Raw genomic sequence first — 24,537 nt, forward strand, 5'->3', positions numbered from 1 at the left:
CTTAGTGGTGTATTTGGGCTCCAAAAATGTTGACAGTAATATTGTTTAGCCTCAATTTGTGGTGCAATAAACATTTCAAAATGCGCCTGCATTGTTTTGTGACGCAGTTATATCAAAGTTTTTGTCCAATCATATTTTTTTTTACTGTACTTTTCTTAAAGTTAACGTTAAAATCTCGTCTCGTTGCGTTCTCTTGGACCCAATGGACCTCGTGCATCGTCTCGTCTTGGTCGAGGGACGCCCCCAGTATACACAGTATGTGCCGGATACCGTGTTGTCTAAAGTTGACTCTTCGTGCTGTTTTGTTTCATTTACGTTGCTTTGGTAGCTTCATTTTGCTTGCTGGCATAAATGACTTTCAGTACAGTAGCCAGCTGGCTCGCACACCAGGATGTAATAATAGAGCTAAAGAAAGATTAACCCTTTCACCTTACACTGTTAAATAGTTTACAGTGGCTACGCCTCCATTTCCTCATTTCAACAAGGACTTTGAACTTGGATCTCAGTGTTTGTTTTTGTCCTGTTCCTGGTATGAGTGCTTGAATGACTCAAATATGATTAGGAATTGCCTACGTGACGTCTCATTTTCCTATGGAAGAGGTTGTTTGCACCTTTCCTGTAGTGTGACACGATTCAGCAAACAAACCCTCTTTCAGTTACTTGTGAGCGTTGGGCTGGTAGTGCTCAGGGTAATGAAACAAGTGCAATTAGTCCAATATTATAAGTGATGAAACATCCTCTAATTGTATTTGGGGATATGTGATTGTGTTTTCGACCTTACTGTATGTCGTCAGTCCCTTGCTGCGCTTCAACAAAAGGTCTTGAATTACAGGTTTTCCCACACACACGTGATTTCATCCAAACAAACACTGGGTGTGGAGCGACGATGCATTTATACTGCTGGTTCTGCCTCTTCCAGTCTGGCTGTCGTTCCTGACAAGATCCAGTAATGAGTCACCGACTTGTGTCTTGGTGACCCGGGATCCAGCTGTGAGCTACCTTTATTGCTTACTCGCACAAGCACACAGCGAGGATGGCTGGAGAGAGTGCGCCAGAAGGTCCAGACCTGAAGGAGAAGGGCGAGGAAGAACTGTGGGAACTCCTTAATGACAATCGCCATCGGATCTCCTTGGGCGTGCAGCCATGCATCGTGATGCCATACCTCAGACAAGCCAGGGTCCTCACTGAGATGGATGAGGACGAGATCCTCTCCTCCCACAACCTGACCAACCGCTCCATGAGAACAAGTACGATTTTTTTTTTTTACTAGCTGCATTTGTAAAAAGTCCATATACTGAGGGGTGTCCAAACTTTTTCCAGCGAGGGCCAAAGTGGAAAATGAAAGGATGCAACTGTAACATGCTGAGAATTGTTCCACTGTGGTGTGAAAAAGTGTTTGCCCACTTCCGGATTTCTTACTTTTTTGTTTGTCACACTTACGTCTTTTGGTTTGGTTTGGTTTAATTTTATTTGAACATGCATGAAGGTTCCAATGGAATACGTCTCATGAATCAGCATTTCACAGTTCCACATGTCCAAAAGGAGTAGGAAGAAGCAAAGCTTATTTAATCCTACCCTTGTGAGTGAAGATTGCTTTTAGAATTCTTGCCCTATACTGTATCTCCACACAATAAGTTACATATGATAATAGCAAGGAACACGAAAGAGTGTGGAATGTTTCAGATCATCAAACAAATGTAAATATTAGTCAATGACAACACAACTCAACACAAAATGCAGTTTTTAAATGAAACTTTGTATTATTAAGGGAGAAAAAAAAAACAAATCTACATGGCCCTGTGTGAAAAAGTGATGGCCCCCTAAAGCTAATAAGTGGTTGGCCCCCCCTTAGCAGCAACAACTGCAATCAAGCGTTTGCCATAACTTGCAATGAGTCTCTTCCAGCGCTGGGGAGGAATTTTGGCCCACTCATCTTTGCAGGATTGTTGTCATTCAGTTTTTCACACAGGGCCATGTAGGTTTGGAATTTTTTTCCTCCCTTAATGATAAAAAGTTTCATTTAAAAACTTTGTTTTGTGTTCAGTCGTGTTGTCATTGACTAATATTTACATTTGTTTGATGACCTGAAACTAAACTTAGTTTTAAGTGTGACGAACACTTAAATCTCTTGTGATAGAACTGAAAAACGCTCATGAGCATCAACAGTCTTTTTTCCCATTTTTGCTGCTTTTTTATTTTCAAAATTTTTCAACTTTCTTTCAAAATTAGCTTTTCGTGATATTTTGATGTTGCCATAATATTATAACTTTCCCCCAAGCAAACTTTCCAAAAAGTGCACCTTTTTTTGGTTCTCATAATTTTGCGACTTTTAAAAAAATAATAGTTTTTCTTTACTATTCAACTTTATGCTGTTAAAATATTCTCCTGAAATTGAGTTTTGTCTCTCTCTTTTTTTCTCTAAATATTTTATTCTTGTAAAATCACTCCTGTTTTTCCCCTTTTTTCCAGTTATTTTGACTTTCTTCTTGTAAATTTTCTCCTTGTAATTATGACTTTATTCCCAAATTATTTTGTCTTTATTCTCATAACATTCTAACTTTTCCACAACCTAATTTTCAAAAAAAATACCACCTTACTTGTTCCTATGTTTGTTTCTCATAATATTGCGACTTTTTTTGAATATTTCAAGTTTATGCTCCCAAAATGATGTCATCTTTCCTCATAACATTACATTATTCTCGTTAAAATCACGAGTTTTTCTCATTAGAATCCAGCTTTCTCCACTTGTAAAATTACTATTGTTTTTTTTTTACATTTTTGCTGTTGTTTTTTTTTTTTAGTTTTCTTGTTAAATTATATTTTTAGAATGAGCCGTGGGCCGCACTTTGGATAGCCCTGAAATACTGTATTGACCAGTGGCGTGCGGTCATGGGGGACACGATGAAAAAAAAATAATAATAATAATAATGATCACATATAATAAATATGACTCTTTGTCCATTGAACTACATTATTAATGTTCTGTAGAAAGTCTGTATGAACTAAATTAATTCTGTACGATTCTTAAGTAAAAAAAATCACAGAATTTTTACACTTCCTGTTCAATAAGTTGAGGCTGCAGTGAGCCTGTCTCTCCTCGGCTTCGTGTGCAAGCCCCGCCTACCTTCTGAGTGCACTCAGTGAGTGAGAGCTGGGTCATGGCACCTGCCAGTTTGTGCTCATCAGCATGTCGCCAACAATATAATGCTGCAGAAACATTTACTGTATGACACACCATGACTTTCTACATCCTGTGTAATGTCTTTAACGTACGTGTGACATCATTATTCTTCATAATCAGACAATAAAATACACAGAACTGCAGTAATCTCTTCATCCTAAGAGGGTGGGGCCGTGCGGGAGCAGGCAGGTCCTTGTCACTGCTGTCCTTCCATAGAAAGTAAAAGCCAGCGTTTTTTTGTTTTGTTTGACACCAGGAGGAGAGTCAAATTTAAAGATTATTTCATGAAAGATATTTTTATGAATGAATGAATTTAACTGCCAAGATGGAAGATTACATAGCCAAGCTCACCAGAAGTTGATCAGACTTTTACAACAAAGTATCAGAGCTCTTTCTGGACAAGGATAGGGTGCATGCACTTCCTAAGAAATAATAGAAGGTAAGACCACACATTTTTTTCAGCTCATAAAAAAATGAATGAATCGGGCTAATATGTATATCGAAAACCTTTTTTTCAGTGCCTCACTAGCCATGAACCTCACCGCACGTCACTACACAACAGGGTGTTCGACGGAGGTTTAGGGCCACAATGAATAATTAGCATAATAAAAATCATTCAAACGTAAATAAAAAGACGTTAATAATATCAAAGTGGTCCCCGCATCTTCTAAAGTCTATGTAGCCCTCGGTGGAAAAGCGTGGACACCCCTGGTCCTGGTGTACAGTGACTTGCATTGGCAAGCATTTCCGGTGTGTTGACCTGAAAATAACGACTCATATTTCTGAAATGTAATTGCAGTTATTGCATAATTCTATTCATGGATTTTCAAACTGAGATATTGTAAAGTTGCATTTTCTATTTGTGCTGTGATAATTGGACCTCTTTGACTTTAACGAGGCGACGTGCCCTTGTAGTTTGGAAATAAGTATGTTCTGATGTTTCCAGGCCATATGATGGATATACTTCGCACGCAGGGTACAAACGGTGCTGTGGCTTTGCTGGAAAGCCTCATGATCCACTACCCGACCCTGTACACTCAAGTCACTGGACACAAGCCCAGCACTGAACCATCAAGATTCAGTGGTCGGTGACTTCAATTCTTTCTGCGGAAAATGTGTGTCATTGGCTTTGTTTTGACTTGCCCTATGTGTGACTCCTGACAGGCCTGATAAAGTATTCAGACCTGACTGAGTACCTGATCAGAGCAGTAACCGGGATGCAGAATGAGCTTCAGGAAGCCCGTTGTGAGGCTGGAAGAATGAATGCTCGCTGTGCCTCTTTGGAGTCTGAGATCCAGCAGGTCATGGAGCATGAGGAGAAGTCCAGAAGCCTTCTGTCCGAGTATAAGCGCATACAGAGACACTTGTGTTCGCTGCAGCGCGAAGTCACCAACCTCAAGGACGAGAAGTGCGACTTGTACGTGCGCTACACGACAGCCATTGAGGAGAAATCGGCCATGAATATGCGCCTCCATGACCTCAACCTGCAGGTAGGTTTGCAGCCATTAATAATATCTGTTTCAAAAAATTAGCATCTGGTATGTGCATCTGCTTGGTGGTCTCACTAGAAACTCCATCCATTCATCCATTATCCGGGTCGCGGGGGCAGAAGTCTCAGTAGGGAAGCCCAGACTTCCTGGTCTCCGGCCACCTCTTCCAATTGTACCTGGAGGACACCAAGGCATTCCCAGGACAGCTGTGAGACATAATCCCTCCAGCGTGTCCTAGGTCTGCCCCAGGGCCTTCATTGTTCCTATTCTATTTGCACTTTTGTGATGTGTGCCGACTGCGACTATGTTTCAGCTTGGTCCTGTTTTCTGTGTCACTTAAATAAATGAAGGCTCTGGTTTCTCTTAGTCTGTTTCTTCGAGGTGGAAAAGCTCGTAAATGAGATCTGTTTATTCGTAGGGATCGCCATAAGCTCTGCTCTTGAAAAAACAAAACGGTTGGCTATAAGTCGACTATGGACAAAATCTAACGAATCAGATTTGACTCTGAAAATCCTTAGTGGAAGACAGCCCTACAGACAGTAATCCAGTAGGTCCAGCTATTTAACCTATTAAAGCCACCAGGAAAAAAAACAACTTAGCAAGTACGCTATGAGTATCATTCCAAGATTATCCATGTAGACCTTGTAGCTGCAGAGAAAAATGTTATTGTGTTTTTCTAGCGAGCTTCTCAAGGCCAGTGTTTGAAGAGGTTAATCTGCCTGTCCTGTGTAACGGTAGATATATCAGCTTCAAACAGAACTGCAGAAGGCCCAGACGGAGAACGACTTCCAGAAACGCCGCTCTCTCAGATGTGTCCCCCTTGCTGAGGCATCTCAACTGCAAGAGGAAGTAAGGAGTCTGCGCTGCCAGCTGCTGAAGATAGAAAAACTGAACCCAGTAAGAATAACGGCTTTACCGTTCGGTGAGTCCATCACTGTTTCAGTCGACACGTTTGTACTTCATCTCCTCGCACACTTTGTCAGGCTCATCAGGATATTCTGGCCCAGGACCTAGCCGAGGCCATAGACAGCCAGATGGAGCTTGCGGAGCAGCTCAAATGTTACAGAGAAGAAAATGAACAGTTGCACAGAGAGAAACAAAAAGTAAGTGTCATGATTGTGCATCTTGTCCATTCCTCTCGAATGTCGCTTTAGGATTCTGTGGATTCCTGGTTCCACCAGTCAAAGTTCCCCAGAGACGGAGGTGTACACATGACTGAGTATGATTGGAATCGGGGGAACTTGTGCAGCAAACACCTTGGTTGCCAGTCTCACATTACTGTGGTTTCCGTGCGTGGTTGATAGGGATGCTCCCATCAGGGTTTATGCAGCTGATTGCGATACAGGTCAATTCCAAGGTCCCCTGACTGCCAGGGAGCCTAAAAAATAGGTAATTACTAATAAAATTATTAATTAATTTTTAAAAGTCCTCCCGCCCCTTTTTTAGGGTGATTTTTTTTTTCATGGGTCCCAGAATTCCTGACTGCACCCCTGTTGTAGGCTATATGATGTGAAAGAAGGAACCATAACATCACCACTTACTTTTTCAAGAGAACATATATCACTCATGAAACTTACAGAGGATGAGACGCCATCTTCTTAAGGAGACTTGGGATGTGAGAGTACATTGGTGGAGCCCTACCGGGACTTCCAGGTAGCACAAAGGTGGGCTCCAAGTGATGGAGCAGTCGGCAAACCCGGTGTCTTTCACCGCTGGCGAAGGCTGGTCATCTCGTCCGATTACATTATTTTTCAGGTTATTTGCTTCGCTTTCTGACTGTCACGCAAATACGGGCGAGTGTTGGCCAGCGCTTTGGCTGATGATCACACCGTCAAGTGTCTGTTCTTCAAATGTTGTATTAAATTAAAGCTTTTTAACATGCTACACCTGCGAGATAGTTTTCGTGGCATGTGTTGGCAGGTAAATTCCTCATGGCAGACGTGATTGTTTTTGTTTTGGCACGCCTACGCAGTGTTAACGAAAGTGGGAGAAGGATGCTACACAAGACACTGCACTGCATTCGGTGATCTTTACAGGCTGCAATAGTACGATCGGCGTTGAAAGGCATTTATCGGCATGCAGTATGCCGGTCACGTGATTTTTCACGGAAATCGGCCGATGCCGATCGGTGGCCGATAGATCGGAGCATCCCTAGTGGTTAAGCATGATAGTGTGTTGACAATGTTGACGTCAGTTTCTGTGTGCAGAATCCCCACTGCCGCATTGGTGATTCATGTGTATTGTTGTTTAGCTTCTGGATCAGAGCGAATGTCTGACCCTCCAAGTGCAGCAGCTCACCCTGGACTGTAACATGCACCAACAGAAGAGCACTGTGATCCAGAACCAGATGAGAGAACTGCAGACAGAGAGAGACCAGGTAAGAAAGAGAAAATGATGTAGTCCTTGGTGGCGCATTGAACTACATTTGTGTATTTGCTCACGTTGGAGAAAATGGACATCACCCGCCTCACTGTAAGGCAGTAAGACCCTATCCTATGATGTAGACAAGAATGGTATTAATCGTAATGAAAACAACATACTGTATAATTAAATTGATTGACTGGCGACCAGTCCAAGGTGTACCCCTCTTCTTACCTAAACTCAGCTGGGCTAGGGTCCAGCTGACCCAAGACCCTGAACAAATTAAGCCAGACATGTCGAGGAGGTCGTCTGGGAAGTAAACGAGGGACGTTCACATACTCTCAATGTTCAGAGTTTTACAGTGTAAATCCCAAATCCTTTATTCCTGCACATTCTGAGTGTCTTAAAAACCTAAAAACCTGCATGATACTATATTGAAGCAGGCAAAATTACCAAGTTTAACGGATGCCAGCCTGTGAGGCTGTGCGAGTGTACGTTGGTAAACCTCACTCCCTCTGCCTGAACACGCGGCCGACAGTCCGGGCTTTTAGTCGCGTGGTCAGCGCCCTCGCCTCCCATTACAAAGGTCCTGCGTTCGGGTCCCGGTGCGGGCAAGTGCGAAACAGGGCGGGTTTTTAGAGAGGTCTGACTCAGGCAAGTCCTGGATTGCTTAGTCATGCTGCAATTATGATGCTTATTTTCTTTATAATAATATCATTCTTACTGCTATTGATAGAGCTATTGTTCCAGGAGACACATAGTACTGTTTTCTCATGCCCACCCTAGTATGCTACTAACCTGATCACCCTTCCCCCAAGTCTGTCTACCCTCTGTTCCTCTACTCTGGGTCTCAAGACAGTTATGTCTAAAATAATTCAGTAAATGGCCCCTCTGTCTCGGCAGGCATACCTCTCCAGAAACGAGGCTCAAACCCAGATCGCCTCTATCCTGGCTGAGAAGGACACCCTGAGGTCTCAGATGATGGCGCTCAAGGAAGCCTTTAGTTTGCATGACAAAAGCCATAAAGACTGGCAGAGCCCTGATGTAATTTGCGACTCAACAATAGTTGGCATATAAACCAAGAAACACCGTAATGCAACAGCATTCTTTTTTTCATAGGAGATAGAACTTGACTGGGAGTGCTCCAGGTCCAACTTTACGGACTCCTCGCTCCCAAGCAGACGCAGACTATGCCGCATGGACGCAATCAACCCTTCATCATCAAGTCCCTTTAATTCAGAGGTGTGGTTTTGCTGAGCTACTAAAACATCTGCATTGTTAAACGTTCAAGTTTTTTCAAACCCTATTCAGACCAGGATAGTATAAAACTGGCTCGTCGTTATATTTATTATACTTTTGAAGTCAACTAGTTTTTATCAAGGAAACAACCACTGGTAGCAGTTACAAGATAAGATTTGGATTTTCACGATTTACAATTTTCCCTCACCTGGGAATCGATTTTCATCGTTCACTTAAAAGAGTTGTTCAAAAGACCTGGCTTTATTCTCTGATGAGAAAAAACCTTGATGGTCCTGATGACTTCCAACGTTACTGGCATGACAAGGAGATCCCACCTGAGGGGGTGCCATCATGATCCTTCAATGGAACAATGGAGCTTCAGGTTGTGCAGGGCCGTCAAACGGCTATGTGGAGATGTTGCAGGGGGCATCCCTCATGACTGAAGGCCCTCGCCTGTGTGGTAATGACTGGCTTTTTCAAAGGAACAATGCTGCAGCTCACAAGTGCTCCCAAACAGGAGACTTTAATGATGGAAGAGGTTCTCCAGATTCTGGAGTCTCCTTGGCACAATCGCTAACCATGACTCCTGCTAGCTAGAGGCTGGTCTGCACTATGTTTGTTTACCGACTACATGCGTGACAAAAGGCACACATTCTGTCCCTCGCTCCATGTGTACGATGTGTGAAATCAGTACGCCCTCTGTACCAAACCACAGGTTCCTTACCGAAAAATCAGTTTATGACTACATGTCCCGTTCCACACCGACTAATATTAAATACAGTATAAATGAATACCTCTTTGGCACTTATAATTTTAACTATAATTTTACACTTGCATGCATTTTGCCTCCGCATTGCCCCGCAATTTGCCATGGCAATACATGTCACTTATTTAAATTAATGGCACGCCTGAAAAGCGTGAAGACATCTGTGAAGCAGTCGTGGAATTATTTGGTCCTGCTGTAATTCCTCTATTTGCAAGGAACCTAGCTCATGCTAAAAATAAAATTAGGTCTATATTTTCTCGCACCTGCAGACAAAGAATGTGCAAAGAGCAGGAAGGAGGCAATAAACCAGAAAAAAGGAGGCGCCAGGACAACTTACTATCACTTACTAACAGGAAATACAGAAATTACTTGAGAATTCCCCCCAGCTCGAGAAGTGGTGGAAAAATGGACCCATTCGTGTGAATGAGACATGCAGGAGCTCGATTTGCTACGCACCGCCCACATTGTTTGCACATACGTTGCGGTGTGTCCGTGGTGTAGTCACATTGCATTCACGACTAGTTATGCATGCCATAAAACTGTTTACCACCATTTTACTCACTGGCACGCCATTTCCACGCAAAATTGCATACCACTGCGGGGACAAAGTACGTTCAAGTGTAAGCACCGCTTAACTTTTTTGGATTATCTTTGTCACGACAAATAATAATATGTGCATATATCCTTGTGTATCTGACAGTGTGAAGACGTAATGGCAAGTAGTATTCGATCCCGAAATGCAGAACCTCCCAGTCCACAGTCTCTCCGCAGAAGAGAGGGAGCTCTTTATGAAGAAGAGAACAGGTGAGTGTGTTTATGTGTGTTATATTTAGCTGGCTTTCCATTGCTTTCTGAAGGTAAACTATTTGTTCAAAAGCCCATGGCAAGCTATGAGTGACATTTGCCAGAGGGTAAGACTTTCTGTCACGGTTGCGCTGGCACAGCATCCAGTCTGTGACATAGCTAGGAAAGAATTTATTTTACACAATGTGATCACGCTGGCTTGTCAAACCTGTCTGAGCTGCTGCACAGCAGATAGTCATCTCATGCTCAGCACTACGATGTTTAATAAACATGTGTTTGTGTGCATGTTTGACTTCCAAATCTGACACAGATGTTTTCTGGTTTGTAGCCTGGAAACATTGGAGACTGACGATTTGTCACTGGACGACGACTTTGTGATCCTCCCCAGCGGTGCGTTTTGCAAACCTTAGAAACATATCAACAGTCCAACACTTTCATAGTGGTTTCATTGCCGATGATAGGCATAAAAAAATCTAGAAAAACAACCAGGGTGAGGTGCTCAGTCATCCGAGAGGAGCTCAGAGTAGAGCCTTGCTCCTTCACATCGAGAGGAGCCAGTTGAGGTGGCTCGGGCATCTAGTTTGGATGCCTCCCGGACGCCTCCCTGGTGAGGTGTTGCGGGCATGCCCAGCTGGGAGAAGACCCTGGGACAGACCTAGGACACGCTGGAGGGATTATGTCTCACTGGCTGGTCTGGGAACGCCCGGTAGAACTGGAAGAGGTAGCCGGGGACTGGAAAGTCTGGATTTCCCTACTGAGGCGGCCCAGACCCGGATAAGCAGAAGACAATGACATGGAATGGAATGGAAAAAAAACAACCATTAAATAAAAGTTATAAATGAAGTTCTATTTTAGCCAGCAAGCATTCTGAGCCCCTGAATTACACGGAAGGAGCTGGTTAATGATGTCAAGGGAGGTGGGAGTACAGTCAACAAGAAAAGCATGAGTAACACACGTTGCTGTCATGGGTTGAGATCCTGCAGAGACCATACATACAGGAGGTCCTACCATTCCAAATGAAGTTTTAGTATAAGACAGAATTTATAGCTGAATTATCTCCCTGTGGTTGTCGTGCACACTGGAAGGGGCGTTGCAATGGAGGGAGAAGACAAGCTTAGGGAGAAGAGGAAATCTCAATCATGAGAGCACTACCCTGCGTAGTTATCACTGTCCATTTCATAGGAGCACATTGTTACACGTGTTCAAGGATATGACCTTTATGCTTGATGACGGCCGCAACAGTCAAACAGCTTATGATGGTCAGCTTTTCTCCCCTTTCTGAGCATTTTACCACATCTAACGTCAATTTGTCTTCTACAATGACCTGGCTGAATATTCACAGGCATGAAGTCAGACTTAAAAAATTTTAAAAAGTCAACTTACATCACAGTTGCTGGAATGGAACTTGTCCGTAGACCGAGGACCACGTGTATTTGGCTTTACAGTGTCCTAAGTGACACATTACTATCATTTTCATGTAGACCACCTTGATAGCCAAACATTTAACATCCTCTCTTCTGTTCAGTGTTGAATGACGACAAAGACACATCATCACAGTTTGCGCTCGGTGGAACCAACAACATGTACAGGTGAGGTGATCCTCAAGCCGACAAGATGTCTCACACAGCCTACTTTTTTTTAATGTGTTCGACTTGAGGCATACCACGCGCTTTCTCGACCAGACATAACCGTAAACCATGTGCAGAGCATGTAATATCTACATCAGGGGTGTCCTTGGCCCTTTTTCCAGCGAGGGCCATGGACCTGTACTGAGGAATGAAGCAATGCAAGGGCCACTTTCATATTTTGTAGAACATGTAGATATGATAAGTTATATATATTTCAAGACAAAAATGCATCTCACTTTTGTTATATAGGTGAAAAAGACTATTATTAGTATCAACTTCACTCTTTGCTATTTTTTCCCCCATTTTAGCTGTTGTTTTTTTTTATTTTCCAAATATTTAAACTTTCTTCTTCAATAATATTTGTATATTTTCTTCTCATAATAGTATGACTTTATTTCCATTATATTTTGGTATATATCTATTTTTTCTAATGATATTTATTATTATTTATATTTATATTATTACATTATTTATTCTTTTAAAATTGCAACTTTTTTCTCTTTAGAATATGACTTTTTCTCTTAATATTTCGACTTAATTTTTGGAAAAATTGAAGCAGTTTTTTTTCCACTTGTTTTTTTGTTGTTTTTTTTTCCTAATATTGAACTTCATTCTTGCAAATTTTCTCCGCGTTATATTATGACTTTCTGTTAAATTTTTGGATATATATTTTTTCTCATAATATTTACTATTTATTATTATTTAGATTTATATTATTATATTATTTATTCTTGTAAAATTGACTTTTCTTTTTTCTGCTTCTGCTTGTTTTTATTTTAACTTCATTCTTGTCCTTTTTTTCTTGTACAGTAATATGATACCTTTATTCCCACAATATTTTGACTTTATTCCCATAATATTATAACTTTTTTCACAACCTAATGTTCAGAAAATTACAACTTTATTTTGTTTTGTTTCTCACGTGTTATGTTTCAACTTTTCAACAATTTCTCACCAGCCTGGACAAGAATTCTGCACCTCCCTTCCTTGTCCGTTCCCGTCCAAAAGCGATTCGCATCAGCGGCCGCGTGGTCACCATTTCCTTCCAGGGAGATGCGCTGCTAACTCAGATTGCAGTGGTAGGAGGTAATAAGACCGGAGTGTTTGTTCATCAAGTCACAGAAGGCAGTGCTGCACATACTGTGGGAATCAGCCATGGAGCGCAAATAGTGGAGGTGAGATGAAGGTCAATTCAACAACGTAACCGCTCTTATGATGGTATGTGTGAAGAAGTCTGACTGTGCAGTTGTCATTTGCAGGTGAAGTACCAACAGAACCAGAAAGCTCTACGGGTAGTCCTGGAGGACTCCACTTTAGAAGAAGCTATGTGGGCGCTTGGCCAGGTCACTGATCTGTGCCACCTATGTCTTCGGCCCAGGCAACATGGTATGTTCCACAGTATGTACAGTGGACCCTCGGTTAACGCCCCCCCAGGTTAACGTGTTTTCTTGGTCGAAAAGCCACAATTTTGCCTCGTTTTGTGTGTATTCTCTGGTTAGTTTAAATCAGAAAACATCCTTCCTTGTTAGCGTCCTATTAGCTAATGAACAAAATGGCAGCCAGAACCAGAAGTTACGTCGCCCGTCTATGATGTCCTCCGAGGTTGACCCTCAAAAATGTTAACACAAAAACACGTGTGTTTATAGGTTTATATTTATAGTTTTACATGACTGTCACAATTGTAAATGCATATAAATGACAAATGAACATTTAAGTTTACTTTTACCTCCACTGAAGACTACTGTTCCCAAAGACACGATGTGGCAGCGAGACACCACACGGACACCACCTTCCTGTTTTGCCATTAATAATTTCTTCAATAGTGTTTCTCAACTTCTTAATCAAAATGCTGCCACTTGCAATTTTCTTTGGCTCCATTTTTGGTTGCAGTATTGAGGTGAGAAACACTATTGAATTGAAGAAACAACTCATGTCAAAACAGGAAGGTGGTGGTGGGTGATCTTGCTGCCACTTCATGTCTTATTTAAATACCTTGAGCAGAAAACTCATAGCAAGTCAGTGTGACATTAATGTGTATTTTAGGATATATGTTTTTAGTGCTTAATTTAAAAAATCCATCCATCCTTTTCGCTTCTTCTTAGGCGAGGGCAGCAGCCTAAGAAGGGAAGTCCAGACTTCCCTTTCCGCAGCTGAAAATGTCCTGGGTCTTCCCTGAGGCATCCTAACGTTCAAATGCGCGCTGAACACCTCCCCAGGGAGGTGCCCGGGAGGCGTCCTGACCAGATGCCTGAGCCTCCTCATCTGACTCCTCTCAAGTCAGATGATGGATGACAGTGCTTCTCACCATATCTCTAAAGGAGAGCCCAGCCACCCTACGGAGAAAACTAATTTCAGCCACTTAACCCGCGATCTTGTCCTTTTGGTCACTACCCAAAGCTCATGACCATAGGCGAGGGTAGGAACGTAGATCGACCAATAAATAGAGAGCTTTCGGCTCACAATGGACCGATGCAGAGTCCGCATCACTGCAGACGCCGCACCGATCTGCCTGTACATCTCGCGTTCCATCCTTCCCTCGCTCGAGGTACTTAAACTTCTCCACTTGGGGCAGGATCCACCCGTGTCTGAGCGAGAACCATGGACTCGGACTTTGAAATTTTAACTAATGTCAGTAAAAATGGAAAAATGGACACAAAACATTTTACCAGTGCAATAACAAACCATATTTTCTTGAATTTCTGTGTCTTCTTAATGAATGCTGTTGCTGTTTTTCAGACTATGACATCCTGCTTCAGCAATTGCAAAAGAATGAAATGTCATCAGGTGACTCCTTCTATGTACGCATCAACGTGACCATCCCAGCAGGTCCGAAAGGGTCTCTGGCAGTAGCCTGCGACGACATTCTGCATGTGACCAACACGCGCCCTTCGGACACTGATGGCTCATGGTACGCCAGTCAAGTTCACCCCTGCCAGCTTCTGGCCCTCCATAGTGGACTCGTACCCAACTATTACAGGTATTCATACGCAACATGGACAGATTGGACATGAAATCTTTAGGTGCAGAAAAACCTCTTCTTGATTTGTGTCGCAGAGCGCAGAGGCTTCTTATTCGTGCCATTGAAGAAATGAACTTTCAAACCCGGAAGTCTCAAAAGGTAAGACGCGATGGTCATGACGCGGCTGTTTTTTTATTGGCCAGGAGCACTTTCTAAAAGTATAATAAAAAACTACCAACAACAGCAAAAATGGAAATTTTACAAGAATAATGTCAAAATATTAAGAAAAAAAGTAGTAATCTAACAACAAAAAGCTGTAATTTTTACTAAAATAACATTTTTTTGGATGACCAAGGAAATGAAAACATTCACATTTTAGAGGCTGAAATCAGAGATCTACGTTTTAAAATCCAAAAACAATTACTCAAATACCAAAATGGTTGATGATTAATCATCGATTCAGCCATTAATTGTTGCCGCTCGACTTGTGTCCTCTTAAAAGGAAGGGCGCATGGAGGCCCAGAACAGACAGAAAGCAGTGAGGATCGTAAGCACGGGGCGGCAGGGCCGAAACCCTCTGTGGGTCAGCGTGGAGAATGAAAAGACCAAGAGCACAGAATCGGGTACAAGAACACAACGTTTGCAAAGAAATCGGTGCTCTTCATATTGGTCCTAATTCTGTTCTATTCCCCCTCCTGTAGGTGACACATCAGCAGCGAGAAGTTGCGTAACCCTCATGCCCTATACACTGGTCACCCCGCACTTCCCCCCCATATGCAGACCAGTCCTGTTGCTGCCCTCCATTCTGGGACGCATCCTGGATAAGAAGGTAGCAGGCTGGCAGGGCTTCGAGCTCTGCGAACCGGGTAAGACACATCGTGTATAATAAAAGTTTCAGCAGTACACAGCAATCCTTCGTTTATCGCGGTTCATTGGTTCCAGGCCCGTGATAAGTGAATTTCTGCAACGTAGGACTCCTTATTTATAAATGGAATACTTTCATAGTTAGAACATAGAAAACCTGTTTACGACCTTCTAAATATGCTTTTTAACATTATTAGAGCCCTTTAGACGTGAAATAGTACCCGTATAGTCACCTTTACACCCCATCACCCAATATAAGACATAAAAAGACGGCCTCATTATACTGCCGTTTGCATGCATGTCTGTTTTCCTCGTCTCTCGCCTCCAAACAGCCAGGAAGGGAGTTCACTCTGTGCATTCACTGCATTCATTGTTTCAGCACCTTGGCGTATTTGTTCCATAGAACAACGGCATGAACGGAGTCATACAGTCAGCGGAGACGAGACGAGGGGGAAGAGAGAGACACTCAACTTCTCACAATGCAGTTCTTCTTAAAGGGCCAGGCTCGGCCTGTAACAGCATTCATAGGCTGTAATAAAAAAAGAAGCACAAAAAAATTTCCGCGAATCTGAGAAAGGTGAACCGCGATAGAGCAAGGGAAAAGTGTACTGTGCCTGTTGTGAAATCATTCAAACCTGCAATAGAAGCCTGTTGTTCCAGTGATCAAGTCTGGTGCTTGTGTGTCTCACCCAACATTACAGTAACATTACTGACACCTAGTGACCAGTGGACAATACTACATATCACCACAACGCCTTTGAATGCTTCTGAATGCCTTATATTTGTATTTTAGTTTATTTAGCTATTTTTATGCTTGAAAGTGGTTCATTCAGGCAAATAAAGAAGTACAATTTGCTTAAATATGCATGCTTTTGAGTAATAATAGGATCTTTTTTTTAAACCGTGATAGAGTGAAGTCGCAAAATTCAAAATTCAAAGTGGTGAGGGATTCCTGGGGTGCAATAAGTCAAATTTTGTAGAACAGGGTTATTTGAATTCAAACACGTCATTCATTGACTTTGATATTCCTCACCTGCTTGTTGCAGAGATGTTGAGCGCAAGTGATCATTCAGTCCGACTGCAGAAGTCCGAGCTCCTGGAGGAGTGTGAGCAGGGAAGAAACTGCTGTTATACCCTGCAGTGTGTGGAGAAAGTCATGAAGAAGGTCAGCACTTCGTACACAAAATACCAGACGAGTCATCTTGTTTGACATCATCTTCTTGAAGGAATTGTTAGCACCAGGTTTTTGAATAAGACTGAAGGCAATTTGCTTTTGTAAACAACTCATTCAGCGACAATAGGCGACTCGGCGGTTAGTTGAATCGAGGCGTTAATTGGAGCATGTGCGGTATTATTCCAATTTCCTGACTTTCTGGATTATTTGCGCTCATTTTATTGTGAGAAGAATCATCGAGTTAATTATCATGTTTCCCATCCTTTGTTGAGCGAAAGCAAAGCACAAATTTGAGATGAGAAAACCAAATGGCAACAGGTGGATACACGTGTTATGTACCATGTAGTGCAGGGGCGTCCAACTGGTTTTCAACGTAGGCCACATTGCAGTTATGGTTACCCTCAGAGGGCAAACCTGTAACTGTGAAACCTTATTCATGTACAATTGCCTCATGATATTATGACACATTTGATTATGATCATTTTCACTTGCATTATTTTACCAACAAACTTACATTGTTACTAATAATTAACCATGAATTATGTGTTTATTAGTCATTTGTAAATAGGCATAATTCACAATAAATTATTTGAAATTAGAACTTTTCTCAACAAATATATTTAGCAATCACAATTAAGAATCTTTTGATTTAAAATGGTTTTACTATTTTTTACTTAATATAAATATATTATACAGTATTTATTATGTTATAGTAAAAATAAATACATCCAAATGTTTTTACACTATTAAAAAAAAGAAAATAAAATACAACTATATTTAAAAAGTTAAAAAAAATTAAATAACAATATAATGAAAATGTATATACACATATAAAAAAATACTAATAATCTTTTGATTTAAAATGGTTTTATTATTTTTTACTTAATATAAATATATTATATTATACAGTATTTATTATGTTATAGTAAAAATAAATACATTCAAATGTTTTTACACTATTAAAAAAAAGAAAATAATAAAATACAACTATATTTAAAAAGTTTTAAAAAAATTAAATAACAATATAATGAAAATGTATATACACATATAAAAAAATACTAATAACATAAATGACTTTTTGAAGTGCGTTGTTTCCAGACTTTTGCGGTCCACGTACAATGATATGGCAAGCCAAATCCAGCCGCCAGGACTTGGTTTGTGTTAGTCGAAGAGCATTTCATTGTTCTGCCTGTCACTGCGTGTCGCTGGCATAGATAAATGAGCAAATATACATTATGTGTATTTTATAAATGATAATTTTCCAACCAAATGAAATTCATCATTTCCCAAGGCACACCTGGTGATCTCTCATGTGCCGCGCCAAAGTCGATAGGAATCACTAAATTATACGACACACCTGTGCTGCACTTGCACATGTGCTTGCGAGTTTCTTAGATTTCTTTTGTGTGTGTCCGAATCCTACAGGGTATTCACTGTGTACTGCCACTTGGACTGGACTGTGTACGTCGTCTGCACAGGGCTGACATCTTCCCTATCATAATCTTCATTAGTCAGTGTGTCAGCAGCGCACGTAGACTCAGGTAAATGCTCTTTCTTTATCCAAAAGCTGAGGCATGACAATAGAAGAAAATATTATATATTTAAGGAATTTAACTCCTTGATACTGTTACTGTCCAGTCAGTGTCTCATGCATCTCCGTGTGAGGGGATGAATGAGCATGTAGAGTGGGTTGCTGTACCCTATAGATCCTCAATATGTGGCCCGTGGGCCACGACAGTAAACATCACCCAAATAATATAAACCAGTGGTTCTCAACTGGTTTGGCTGTGGGACCCACCATCACCCTTCAATCACAAGCTGTGACCTAAATTGCGGAAATGTCTCAACTCAAAACTTCTTACATATCTTATATTTAAAGGGACTGCTTGCAACACATCGTGAGCTGCAACGGTGAGACGCTGTCTGTCTCTTCATGGCGCGCTCTTCTCCAGCAGATATCTGCAGCTGTGTGTCTTACGGATGGCATATTAAGTCCCTGCTCGATGTCCTTGACCCTCCTGATCACGCGTGGCGGCATAGCAAGGGAATAGCATAGCGTTCAGGACGGGGAGCAGAGCCATCAAACTACTGACTTTTCTTCACCCAAATTTTTCTACAGAACTTTTTTATAGATACATGCATCTTACTGCTGGGTTAGTTTATCCGTAGTCTGAATAATAAAGACAAGAGTTGCATTTCCATGCGACACTCGAGGCCCTGTCCTTCACCACTTAATCTTTGCCGCGGAGGACCAACAGCAAATCAGGAGGAAGGGAGCTGTCAGCTGACTGACGTCATATGACATCTACAAAGTGATGTCTGTGACATCAAAGCTGATGTTTGTGAATTTGCATAAACACAAAAATAATAGGTCTGCTTTCATGAATGACTAAGGACATTAAAATATATTCACATTTGAGAGGCTGAAATCAGAGGATATTTACATTTTTAGATAAAAAAATAAAGATTAATCGAATACCTAAATAGTTGTCGATTTATTGCATAATGGATTAATCATCAATTAACTGTTGCAGCTCTAATTAATATCCTGCCTTTTTTCAGGTCAAAGCTTCACCGTCAGAGCTGGTCGGAGGAGCAGCTGCTGGTGTGTTCAAAGAGCGAAGAGCCACTATTGGACAAACTGCCATGTTTGTTTCACAGGGTGGCTCCTGACTCGTGGTGTGACCAGGCGTCACTGCTGACCAGGTTACGCACTGTCATCTGGGAGGAGCAGAAGAAGATTGTATGGGTGGAACCTGACCTGTGGTAAAATGAAAAAGTAGGTCATCAATTTAGATTTCTTTTTATGCTTATTACAAATATTTGTAAACATGAGTATGTATCGATGATACTTCAACATTGTAAAATAAAGACTCCTGTGATGTATATTTTTGTAACTATACATGCACTCACAATATTTTGATTACATCTGCACAATCTGATGAGGTACTACAAAAGTACCTCGGTTTCTGTACGCTTATCGATGAAAATTATTGCCAAAAATATCCATCCATCCATTCATTTTCTTCCGCTTATCCAGGTGCGGGTCGCAGGGGCGGCAGTCTCAGTAGGGACGTCCAGACTTCCCGGTCTCCGGGGCCTCCTCCCGACTGGGCATACCACAAGATTCACCAAAAGCTATAGTTAGGCATGCACATGTGTGGTCTCTGAGCGCCACATTTTGCTTCCTGTTTGTTAAGTAGCTTTTCATCCAGTTCAGAACCACCCCCTTAATTCCGTAGCGTTCGAATTTGTTCAGATATTCTGGTTAAATTGTAGCATTTATTTTGCTCAATTGTTTTAAAATCATTTGCCCTCCATGGACCCCCGTCATGCAATTTTTCCAAGGAATAGATGTGCGTAGAGCTGGGTTTTAATTGTAGTTAAGGGGTTTTCATGTTGAGAAGAAATTTGTGAAACAACTGCGGTGTGACAATACAAACAGTTGTTTGTCAGGAATTGGTCAATAAAAAACGAATTTACTGTTAAACGCGGAAGGTCACGGAAATTGACATAATGTGAATGAAATGCTGTCACCGTGAGGAGAAGGAACGTTTGTGTGGGGAAGTATTTCCCTGGCGGAGCGCTAAATCATGGCGGAATCTCATCACAAATAAACCGCCCCTTCCTGAACTAAACACGTCAAAATGGCGACCTAAAACACGTGAATATAGCGTGAATCGAAGCTAGCAGGGTCAGCTTAATTTAGCAGAGCATACTATTGCAACTGTGTGTGTGTCACTCAGGCTGGTTGAGTGCATTTGGTCCGTGTTGTGTTTTACCTCTTTAATGTAAGGAGCGTTTTCACAATACCCGCTGACGATGTGCAAGGTCTGAGTGAAAAAAGACGAGGCACGTTTATTCTTGCATGCAGCTCACCTTAACTGTACACAGACATTCTCAACACACACAGAACACACTACCGGCCTCCAAAATAAGAGCGCCGTTTGCCTTACATCTTGTCTAATTGTGTAAACAAAATAAGGGTGTCATAGATATCGTACATTAATAATCCAGTTGGAATTCCATCGGTGACTACATCTTCCTTAATCAAAAGAACGGGCCTTGGTTCGACTTACTGCCGGAAATGCGAAGCAGCTTTGGTTGTAAAAGGACCGAATGATGTTACCCAAGAGCACAGGGAAGGGACTCTCTTGGCCACTGTGGATGACCCAGCAGGTAGGCAGTGAGCCAGCGAGCTAGGACCCCCAGTGGCTGTCCCAGCAACTCCGGAGTAGAACGAAGCTCAGCCCCATATCCGATTCAGATCTGATTTTTATCGTATGATTGAGCCCTGATTCGATGACATTTATTAACATGGAAGAAGAAAACAATTTAATTAAATTAGCATCAACATCAGCCACTGCCCTTGTCTTCACTGCTGCTTATTTTGTCCCCTCATTGACTGGCTTCTGCCTCAGCTTCCGTGTATTCTGCCAGTGATCGCAACACCTTCCAGAGACATCCTTGGTATTTGGGCATCTCTGCCCACACACGGTGAATGATTGTGCTGACTTTGTGCACTCGCTCCATCTCGCTCTGAAGAGTCACTTCAAGTGAAGCAGTGGAAGCTGGAGTGCCATCCATCATTTCCTGAATCTTCTTTGACTTCCTATGGAATTCTTCCTGGAAGCAAAAAATGTAGATAAGCGTCAGGAAGGATGTCCAAAGAGACTAGAGCTGTGTCTCAAATCTAATACTTCCATCAGTACACTTCAATAAGTATACTGTGTACACAAGGGGTGCCCATTACATTGATAGCGATCTCCCGGTCGATGGCAAAGGTACAGTAGTGTGGGTCAATTGCATGTGTCACCCGCGTCATCAACGTCACTTTGTAGATGTCCTATGACATCAATCCAGACAGTCCACAAAGCACATGTTGGCCAGTCGGGCCAACTCCCATGTACTCCAGTACCTTTGCAAGAGTGTAGAGCTGGGCCAGTGTTCTGTGACCAGGATGAAAACCACATTGCACCTCCAGGCTCGACTAACGGTCGTACACTTCTCTCCAGAACTCTGGAATAGATTTTCCCAAGGAAGCTGAGGAGTATGATCCCCTTATAGTTGGAACACACCCTCTGTTCACACCCTTCTTGAAAGTAATCCAGAGGTACTGTTCCTGACTTCCAATGTTGAAGAGACGTGTCACCCAAGGCAGTCCCCCAACATCCAGAGCTTTGAGGAATTCAGGGCGAAACTCGTCCACCCCCCGGAGCTTTGCCACTGAGACGTTTTTTGACTACCTGAGATACCTCAGCCGCAGTAATGGACCATGGTAATGGAAATACTAATCATTAGTATTTAGTATAGTAGATTCAAAGTTTATCAGTTAGATTATTTTTTATAATAAGAGGTATTTTGACTTGTAACTTGCTGAAAAAAATGCTGAAAAAGTGCGTGCCCCTGATATATACGCACAATGTACATCGTCATTATGTAAATATGCTAAATATATATATTCTCTATATTTATACTAGGAGGTAGATCTTTGGGACTTGGTCATTTTAAAAGTAGCTGACAGGCTGAACAAGCGTAGACACCCCTGAATGTACACTAGAGTATGTACTTAGTTCATGAGGGCATACATTTTGATAAGTGAAGTGCTGTCCCAAATGGATCACTGTCGTTGCACACTTACGATGCAAATGACGCATCTTCTTCTTTTACACACAGCCTGGTATTCTTGATTTGTGGTAAGAATCTATGAATCTTATATTTTATAAATATTTGGCCCTCACCTGCAACTTATGTCAAAAAATACTTCATTTGAAATGAAACTTTCCCAACAGTGGAAACAATAACAACAATGGACTCGGATTTAGAACATTACAATACCATAAGACTTACATGGGCCTCCTGGAGTTCCCTGATCTCCTGAGAATACTCTTTCACCAGCTGAAATATACATAATCTACGTCAGCCAATTGCACAACGGTTCTCAGCGCATGTATGCCTACATTCATCACCTTCTGTGTTTCCTTGATCTTCCGTCGCAAGCCGTCATTCATGAGATTTAGCTCGCCCTTGATGATTAGCTTTTTCGTACTGCGAGCTAGGATCTCATTGCGCTCGATGATGTTTCCTCTCCTTTCCACCACTGCTACGCTCTCCCTGAGGAGCTGCTCTTGCTTCTTTGTCAGGTGGTAGAGCCACCGCTGAAATGATAAAACACATATGCAGAATATCCCACTGGTAATCAAAGGTTTATTAGTAGTGAGATAATGCATGAAATATGGCACTTTTGTTTCTACAATAACCAGTCTCAATCTTCATATTCCTCTTGGTCTGTAGCAGGTAACCTGGACCCTGGACTACCTGGGTAGTCCTGGGTTACACCATTATACACCAGTACAACCAGTACAACAGTAATACACCATTCTGCTGTATTACTGCAACCTGGACTAACCATAACCTGGATTCTCCAAGCCGGGTATATGAGCTGAGATACTCCTGCCTAGGCCTGTCACAATAATCAATAAATCAATTAACCACTCGATAAATAAAAACAAATTCCATCATTTTGCCGGGCTCGATATATTGACATGTGCAAGTGTGTTTGTTTTCCTCTCCTCTCTCTACAAAACAGGCTGGATGACGAGGGTTCACTCTGTGAATCTGTCTCAACACCCGGGCACATTGGTTCTGTAGCTGAATGAACAGAGTGGGTGAACCCTCCTATCAGCCTTCTCCTGAAAGCGGTACCAGCGACAGTGCAGTTACTTTGAGGGTCATGACACACAGACTACAGTGATTTGAAGCCATAGCCATGTGAAAATATACGACAAACCCTGAGTAAACGGGGGAAAGTGTCGAATACTTTCTTCCTGCCTGTTGACAGAGACAAATAAATAAATAATACAAAACAGTGGAACGTTTTGGCTGCCGTGATTCCCGAGATCCCCACACCTCATTGTGCACCAAATGCATTTTGTTGCATCCAAAACATGTACTTTGACCAAACGTAAAAGTAAACAGCGTATTCCACACACACTATGTTGCTAAAAGTGAACCAAGGAAGTGTATATGCCATTGACACATTGGCAAAGTCCCACCACTCCTGCCACCCACGGAACAAATGTTGCAGCAAGGTCTCCACCAACTGCCATAGCCAAAATCCTTGCTTCTTTCTTTTTAATCTCCTATGTGGAATAATTTGAGTGAGAAAATGGTGACTCCAGTTGCACAAAATCCTTGAAATTTCCACAAATGCATTAAGGAGAACACAGTGTGCACACACAGCAGCAAGTCTTCCACATCCGTAAATGCGTGTCGCTTTTTTGCGCCTGCACGTGACTTCCCGGACGCTTTGCGTTCACATTAACATCACAATTTTTTGCTAATGTGAATGACCACATCAAAAAACTGGAATCCAAATTGAGCATCATGCCCTGCCGTGTGAACATGTACAGTATTTCTGGGTTATTTCTCTATTTTTTTTGCAATATTCAGACAAGAACAAAAGTGACACTCATTCACAATCAGAAATATTGTGATTGATTGTGATTTTTATATAAGTGCCATTTTTGCTGAGAGACTGCAAGTCAATGACAATGTTAAATGCTCCTGAGAAATTAAAGTTTATTGCTTTTGATACGGTGTTATTCTCATTATTAAGCCATATATTATTATCACATTCATGAAAAAATGGTCTCAAAATAATGTTGACAATAATATCGTCAGTATATCGGCAATCATTTGTGGGACAATTACCGTCCAGCAAAATTTGTTGTCCTGCCCCCGCTAAGGGTAATTTAGGGACTGCATGTGCTCCAGAACACAACGTAAAGTAAGAGTGTACTCACACTTTTACTGTGCTGGACGTGGGTGTGATTCTCCCTTGCTCTCCTGGCCTGAGCTCACATTGAGCAATCATGCTTGTCCCATTACTTCTATTCTGCTGTATTACTGCAATTTCCTTGACTTTGTGTATTGTTTCCAATCTTATTTCAAGTCATATTTCTTTTATGCAAGGTGGTGTCTGTCATAAATTGCTTGCTAGAGGCGCGGTCACATTAATTAAAAGGTACAATTATTACGCACATAAACGCAATCGCTGCAAGTGTGCTGT

At 41.8% G+C, this 24,537-nt stretch overlaps 2 protein-coding genes across 10 annotated transcripts in view; one reads left to right on the forward strand and one right to left on the reverse strand.

Moving 5' to 3' along the window:
- Positions 1-875: 875 nt before the first annotated feature.
- On the forward strand, positions 876-23,962 carry card14 (caspase recruitment domain family, member 14). 4 transcript variants are annotated; one of them, XM_054779869.1, is made up of 21 exons: positions 876-1,247; positions 4,128-4,265; positions 4,346-4,671; positions 5,419-5,568; positions 5,655-5,774; positions 6,923-7,048; positions 7,936-8,076; positions 8,152-8,274; positions 9,738-9,841; positions 10,170-10,231; positions 11,367-11,430; positions 12,428-12,644; positions 12,729-12,855; positions 14,206-14,446; positions 14,524-14,587; positions 14,931-15,051; positions 15,130-15,294; positions 16,339-16,457; positions 17,892-18,007; positions 19,029-19,245; positions 19,507-23,961. In XM_054779869.1, exons 1-20 carry the CDS (start codon positions 1,034-1,036, stop codon positions 19,234-19,236), a joined length of 2,946 nt encoding a protein of 981 aa, XP_054635844.1. In that variant the 5' UTR covers positions 876-1,033; the 3' UTR covers positions 19,237-19,245; positions 19,507-23,961. The 4 variants fall into 4 exon arrangements, with proteins under 4 accessions (XP_054635844.1, XP_054635842.1, XP_054635843.1 ...); XM_054779867.1 differs by having other exon boundaries at positions 5,410-5,568; positions 19,507-23,960; XM_054779868.1 differs by lacking the exon at positions 19,507-23,961 and having other exon boundaries at positions 5,410-5,568; positions 19,029-19,352.
- LOC129183057 (coiled-coil domain-containing protein 40-like) overlaps positions 19,024-24,537 on the reverse strand; it is a 32,933-nt gene continuing 27,419 nt past the window's right edge. For 4 of the 6 annotated variants that reach the window (XM_054779862.1, XM_054779863.1, XM_054779864.1 and 1 more), the window contains 3 exons: positions 22,436-22,624; positions 22,317-22,364; positions 19,434-21,092 (listed from right to left, as the gene is read on the reverse strand). In XM_054779862.1, the coding sequence (XP_054635837.1) occupies positions 20,865-21,092; positions 22,317-22,364; positions 22,436-22,624 (465 nt within the window). In that variant the 3' untranslated portion in view covers positions 19,434-20,864. Of the gene's footprint in view, positions 19,228-19,427; positions 21,093-22,316; positions 22,365-22,435; positions 22,625-24,537 lie in introns of those variants that run through there. The other 2 variants (XR_008570742.1, XR_008570741.1) reach the window with 2 other exon arrangements.

Source organism: Dunckerocampus dactyliophorus, chromosome 6 (genome assembly GCF_027744805.1).
Source record: "Dunckerocampus dactyliophorus isolate RoL2022-P2 chromosome 6, RoL_Ddac_1.1, whole genome shotgun sequence".
Taxonomy (NCBI): domain Eukaryota; kingdom Metazoa; phylum Chordata; class Actinopteri; order Syngnathiformes; family Syngnathidae; genus Dunckerocampus; species Dunckerocampus dactyliophorus.

Bases quoted from the DNA above. Each gene is read 5' to 3' on its own strand.
- card14 (XM_054779867.1), top strand. From the start codon at position 1,034: ATGGCTGGAGAGAGTGCGCCAGAAGGTCCAGACCTGAAGGAGAAGGGC. The intron at 7,049-7,935 runs GTAAGAAAGAGA...CTGTCTCGGCAG, and splicing joins TGCAGACAGAGAGAGACCAG to GCATACCTCTCCAGAAACGA. The intron at 12,645-12,728 runs GTGAGATGAAGG...TGTCATTTGCAG, and splicing joins ATGGAGCGCAAATAGTGGAG to GTGAAGTACCAACAGAACCA.